A 6,724-nucleotide genomic window follows, 5' to 3' on the forward strand; every position below is an offset into this window, starting at 1 on the left:
ATATATATATATATATACACACACATATATATATATTTTTTTTGAGACGGAGTCTCACTCTGTTGCACAGTTTATATGTCTGATAGGTGATGCTTGCTGTCAGAAATCACACTTTGAATGCCAAGTGTAGGGGGGTGATTTTAAAGATTTTTTTTTTTTTAGACGGAGTCTCGCTCTTGTTGCCCACGCTGGAGTGCAATGGCACGATCTTGGTTCACTGCGACATCCGCCTCCCGGGTTTCAAGTGATTCTCCTGCCTCAGCCTCCCACGTAGCTGGGATTACAGACATGTGCCACCATGCCTGCCTAATTTTTGTATTTTTAGTAGAGACTGGGTTTCACCATGTTGGCCAGGCTGGTCTCGAACTCCTGACCTCAAGGTGATCTTCCTACCTCGGTATCCCAAAATGCTGGGATTACATGCGTGAGCCATTGGCCCGGTCTAAATATTTTGTAGAAAAAAATGGTCATTTAAAGCTTAAAAAAGCTATTTGTTAAATATATTATTTTTAAATGAATTAGTAACTTAAAAATTTCTTTATTACTGTTTTAGGAAGACTACAGTAAATATCAACAGCTGTACCCCCACGTAAACAAAAGCTTTGGAGTCCTCAACAATTTTTAAGAGTGTAAAGGGGTTTGGGATGAAACAACTGGAGAACAGTTGCTCAGTAAGAAAAAGGGCTTCAGGCCTGAATCGCGATAGATTTCATCCAGCCGGAGGCCCTTGTCTCGGGAGCTCCAGTCACCGCCCACTCCATCCGCACCCGCACCCGCACCCGCACGCGCACCCGCACCCGAACTCAGGATGCCCGCCTCCAGTAAGAATCCCGGCAAAGAACAGATATTGATGAAATATCCGGGCTTGTCAACCATGCAGACCCAGAAGAGGATAGGTTCACTGGGCAAGCGAAAACTGGGTCACAGAAGGAAAGGAGTGTCTTCGGCGAATCTTTGCGACACTGTCGTGTTTCGTTGGTTCCGTGCCGTAAAGAGGCCCGGAGCTGCCCCTAGCCAAGGCAGCGGCAGACGTGAACGACAATGGCGGATATGGAGGATCTCTTCGGGAGCGACGCCGACAGCGAAGCTGAGCGTAAAGGTGGGCTTGGCCGGGCTTCGGAGTACGGGTGCGTGGCAGGCCTTCTGCTGTGGGAACCAGACAACCGTGGAGGCTCCGGCACCGCGGGCAAGAGGAGGTATTTCCTCCTCTCCTGTCTCAGCGCCCCCTGCACTCCCGGAGGTGCCACCCTCTCCAGACGGGCGGGATGGAGAGACGGACAGAGTCTGCGCCTCGAGGCTCTCTGGGTGTCGGTGGAACACACGGTGCCTGAGAGCTTGTGGAACGAAGGGGGCGCGGGGCAGGAGTGGAGATGCAGACGAGCCTGCGCAGCCCGGAGAGGAACCTTGGAGTCCTGTTCCGCCCTGTCTTGCACAGGCCAGCGCAGAGTAAGGGTGGTTTGTGAATGAATGGAAATGAATGCAGCAATACGGGATGGGGTGGGCGAATTTACAGAGGGCCTCAGAAGGTCAGATCATGGTGTGATAGGGAGCTTGAGATGTCTGGATGAGGAGTATGGAACGGATAATGGGATGGGGTTACAGATATATGTTTCACATTGGAGAGAATGTGTTCTCTAAGAGCTTGTGCAGAGACTCCAGAATCTCTGGAGTCTGTGATGTTAGAATGGGGAGTACATGGGGTCTGTGTTCGAAGAGGAGGAATGAAGGATTTGTTGATGAAATGAATGAATTAGTGCATATGCATGGTACATGGAAGTATTTCTGGCACAGGATTGTGGTTTTTTTGGTTTCTTTTCTTTTTTTTTTTTTTTTTTTTTTTTGAAAGAGACAAGGTCTTGCTTTATTGCCCAGGTTGGCCTTGAACTTCTGGGCTCAAGCCATCCTTCTGCCTCAGCCTCCAAGTAGCTGAGACCACAGGCTGTTGAAATATGAATAGGAGTTATTTGAAGTGAGAAAAAAACCCAAGACCAAGTTCACAATTCTTGCAACCCTCCAGGCTCCAAGTAGTGCATTTGTATACTTTTCCCTTAGTAAAATGCATTGTTGGGTGATTCTTTCTTTTTTCCCCTTCATTTTCACCAGCTCCAATTTATTCATAATTTCTATACTGTAGTGAAGGTAGCAGTAGGTGGAGGTACAAAGAACTAAATTCTAGTGTGAATGCCCTTCTGGGATGGCTATCTAGGAGGTGCTAGTCAGGAAAAGTGTCAAACTATAGAGTTCCGTATACTAACTCCTTTTTTTTTTTTTTTTTTTAAAGACGGGGTTTCACCATGTTGGTCAGGCTGGTCTTGAACTCCTGACCTCAGGTGATCCGCCCGTCTTGGCCTCCAAAGTGCTTGTATTACAGGCGTGAGCCACGATGCCCGGCCTCTGTATACTAACTCTTGTTCCACTACCCTTGCTCATGTTTTCATTTTTTCCTCATTTTTACTTGTGTATATCCCATTCTCCCTTCAAGGCACAGTTCATTGTGAACCCTCCCTGGCTTATTTATGAAGTTATTCATTAATTTGTTAAGTATTTATCGATCCCCTATTGTGTTTCAGTTGTTTTGCTAGATTTTGAGGATATAATGATGAAAAGTTGATCCCCTTACCTCCCAGCTTATATCAGTGCTTAATGCATAGTTGATTAATTGGATAGGTAGAAGCAATAGGTGTACACCTTTCATAAGGTGTACCCTGCAGTGCTTTTGCATTGCAAACTCAGTGTATAGGGTGGTGAGGAGTGGAGATGGTTGCTTCTCTAGGCTTCAGGTTTTACCTTCTTGTAAGTCTACTGAAATTTTCTTCTAGGATTTACTTCCAAATCTGATATGCTATCCTTGAAAATTTCTGTTGGTTCTGAAGATAGTATGGATATGATTCCTGTTAGGCCTAGCGTATTTCATTATCTCCCTGGTCTGTGAGAGTTGTGGAAAATAACTATATCCGATGACTTTCTTATTATAAGAATGACTAGGACCTCTACCTAGGACTAGCATGCTGCTTTCATGTATAAATATGCCAGTTCTTTCTTAATTTCTTTCAACAATGTTTTGTAGTTTTCATTGTGTAAGTCCTGTACTTCTTACATTAAATTTATTATTAATATTTTATTCTAATGGATACTATTGCAAGTGGAATTGTTTTCTTAATTTCATTTTGATTTATTTATTGCTAGTTTATAGAAATACAACTGATTTTCACTTGTATTCTGCAATCATTTTTTTGGTGAATCCTTTAGGATATTCTACATATAAGATCATGTTGGCTGGGTGCGGTGGCTCGCATCTGTAATCCCAGCACTCTGGGAGGCCTCAAGTGATCCCATTGCCTCGGCCTCATAAAGTGCTAGGATTACAGGCATGAGCCACCATGCCCAGCCTCAACTCCATAATTTCTTTCTTTTCTTTTTTTTGGGGGGGATGGGGAATGGAGTCTTGTTCTGTTGCTCAGGCTGGAGTGCAGTGGATTATCTTGGCTCAGTGCAACCTCCGCCTCCTGGGTTCAAGCGATTCTCCTGCCTCAGCCTCCTGAGTAGTTAGGACTACAGGCATGCACCACCATACCCAGCTGATCTTTGTATTTTTAGTAGAGATGGGGTTTTACCGTGTTGGCCAGGCTGGTCTTGAACTCCTGACCTCAAGTGATCCGCCTGCCTCGGCCTCACAGAGTGCTGGGATTATAGGCAGGAGCCACCATGTTCGGCCCATAGTTTCTGTTTGGTTCTTTTTCTAAGTATGTGGTTCTTTTCATTGATACTATTTATTTAGTAATAGATCATTTTAATGTCTGGTCTTCGGGAACAATTTCTAGCCATTTTCCTTCTGTATGGGCCACGCTTTGTTGTTTCTTTGCATACCTAATAATTTTGCATTGATAAATGGGCATTCTGAATATTATAATGTTGCAACTGAGAATATCACGTTCTTTCTCCTCCCCAGGAATTTTTGTTGCTGTTTATTGTAGCAGCAGTTGTTTGTTTTGTTTTGAGTCAGGGTCTTATGTTGCCCAAACCGGGGTACAGTGATGGAATCATAGCTCACTGTAACTTCAAATTCCTGGGACTCAAGAGATCCTCTTGCCTTGGCCTCTCGCATAGCTGGGACTACAGGCACATGCCACCTTTCCTGGCTAAGTTTGTTTGCTTTTTTTATTTTTGTAGAGATGGACCAGCCCAGGCTGGTATTGAACTCTTGGACTCAAGATTTCCTCTTGTCAGCTGGGTGTGGTGGTCAGGAGTTCGAGACCAGCCTGGCCAACATGGTGAAACCCCATCTCTACTGAAGATACAAAAAATTTGCTGGGCATGGTAGTGTGCGCTGTAATCCCAGCTACTCTGGAGGCTGAGGTAGGAGAATCGCTTGAACCTGGGAGGCGGTGGTTGCAGTGAGCCAAGATTGCACTCCAGCCTGGGCGACAGGGAGAGACTCTGTTTCAAAAAAAAAAGATTTCTTCTTGTCTTGGCCTCCCAAAGTGCTGAGATTACAGGTGTGAGCCACCACACTTGGCCTGTTTATTTGTTTAGTGACTCTTCTGAATTAATTGGTAAAGCTTGTAAACTTCATTGAGTGTGGCCATTGAAGGCTCTGTTCTATACCTTAGTGGTCAGCTAATGGTCGATCAGAGATTTCCTTAAATGTTTACAATGTTAATTCTAACAGTTTTTGCCAGTTTCTTCATTGCTTTTATGTTGGGATGGACTTTTGGACTGCCTTACTCTGCCATTTTTTGCTGATATTATCCTTTGTTTATGTGATCCCTTAGATTCTGATTCTGGATCTGACTCAGATTCTGATCAAGAGAATGCTGCCTCTGGCAGTAATGCCTCTGGAAGTGAAAGTGATCAGGATGAAAGAGGTGATTCAGGACAACCAAGTAATAAGGAACTGTTTGGAGATGACAGTGAGGATGAGGGAGCTTCTCATCATAGTGGCAGTGATAATCATTCTGAAAGATCAGACAATAGATCAGAAGCTTCTGAGCAATCTGACCATGAAGACAATGACCCCTCAGATGTAGATCAGCACAGTGGATCAGAAGCCCCTAATGATGATGAAGACGAAGGTCACAGATCTGATGGAGGGAGCCATCACTCAGAAGCAGAAGGTTCTGAAAAAGCACATTCAGATGATGAAAAATGGGGCAGAGAAGATAAAAGTGACCAGTCAGATGATGAAAAGATACAAAATTCTGACGATGAGGAGAGAGCACAAGGATCTGATGAAGATAAGCTGCAGAATTCTGACGATGATGAGAAAATGCAGAACACAGATGACGAGGAGAGGCCTCAGCTTTCTGATGATGAGAGACAACAGCTATCTGAGGAGGAAAAGGCTAATTCTGATGATGAACAGCAGGTAGCTTCTGATAATGATGATGAGAAACAGAATTCCGATGATGAAGAACAACCACAGCTGTCTGATGAGGAGAAAATGCAAAATTCTGATGATGAAAGGCCACAGGTCTCAGATGAAGAACACAGGCATTCAGATGATGAAGAGGAACAGGACCATAAATCAGGTAATACATTTATGAGAACCAAAATGGCTCAGTAAGAAGCATTCAGATACAGAAGGGACCCATTTATTCTTTCATTTCCATATGTATTACCCTGTTTTTTCTCTTCTGTCCCTCCCTTTCAAACTTTACTAACTCTAGAATACATTTTGCTCCTGTTAAATCTTTCTAATCTACTTATTCTTTCTTACTCCTTTCCCTTCTATTTGTTAATTGATAGGTCCGGGGGGGAAAACAATTTAAAGAAGACTTAAAATTAAGTCTTAGAGAGCGGGATATGGTGTAAGAAGAGCTAGTTACGTTTGTTCCATTTCTGTGGATAACTGAAGAGCATGCCTCGTGAGAGAATAGATTTGCCTATGGAAAAAACAGTACCATTGAAATTTCCCCACAGAACACTGTACTGGGATGTGGGCACTATTGCTGCAGCTCAGCTTTTTGAGATTCAAAATTTGATCATCCAGAGATGGTTAAGCTCTAAGGAGCTTACTCAAACTTGTCAAATTACACGATATTAATGTATAAAATTGAATTGCAAAATTGTTTCAAGAGGATCAGTTATTTCTTATCATATGTTTCCCCAAGGGCAAATCTACAGTGGATGCCAAATTATAATAATCAGGAGGTTGCCTGGGGAGTATAATATGTAGAAAGTGCAAACATGGCCGAGTAGTCTCAATGGACAGTGTTACTGAGCCAGGACAGATTGATGTGTGTATCTTCACCCTACAGAGATGAGCTTGGGCTAGAGCACTCATTCCCTAAAGACTATAGGAGGCATACGCCTGAACTTTGGTTTCTGGACCCTGCTTTTGTAATTACCATTTAGACTATTCTGCTCAAGTTAACACATTCTTGTGTATAAAAATTAGAGATCATATTTCTTTCTATATAAATTTATCTTAATTGGGTTGAAGTCTTCCTGAAGTAATACTTGGATTGTTTCACTTCCATAGTATATTAATTCTATTTTGATCCTATCTTCTTAGCTTAAATATGAGGGAATCTAACACATACCTCATAGGACAGCATTGAAAAACCACATTTTGGTTCTATTAGAAGAGAAGGGCAACATATTTCCAGAGATTAATATAGATCTGTGTAGACTATGGGACTGCAGTAAGTTTTCAATAACTACGTCAGAGTAGGATTTATTTTCTTTCTTCTTTTTTTTTTTTTTTTTGTTTTGTTTTTTTTTT

At 42.7% G+C, this 6,724-nt stretch overlaps 1 protein-coding gene across 3 annotated transcripts in view; it reads left to right on the forward strand.

Annotated features, from left to right (window-relative positions):
• The first annotated feature begins 973 nt into the window (after window positions 1-973).
• Window positions 974-6,724, forward strand: part of LEO1 (LEO1 homolog, Paf1/RNA polymerase II complex component) — a 31,506-nt gene continuing 25,755 nt past the window's right edge. For 2 of the 3 annotated variants that reach the window (XM_032297443.1, XM_032297444.1), the window contains exons 1-2: window positions 974-1,099; window positions 4,773-5,528. In XM_032297443.1, coding sequence (XP_032153334.1) covers window positions 1,042-1,099; window positions 4,773-5,528 — 814 coding nt within the window. In that variant the 5' untranslated portion in view covers window positions 974-1,041. Of the gene's footprint in view, window positions 1,100-1,301; window positions 1,447-4,772; window positions 5,529-6,724 lie in introns of those variants that run through there. The other variant, XM_032297442.1, reaches the window with a different exon arrangement.

The sequence above is a fragment of the Sapajus apella genome, unplaced genomic scaffold (genome assembly GCF_009761245.1).
Source record: "Sapajus apella isolate SASKATOON/1434 unplaced genomic scaffold, GSC_monkey_1.0 scaffold37, whole genome shotgun sequence".
NCBI lineage: Eukaryota > Metazoa > Chordata > Mammalia > Primates > Cebidae > Sapajus > Sapajus apella.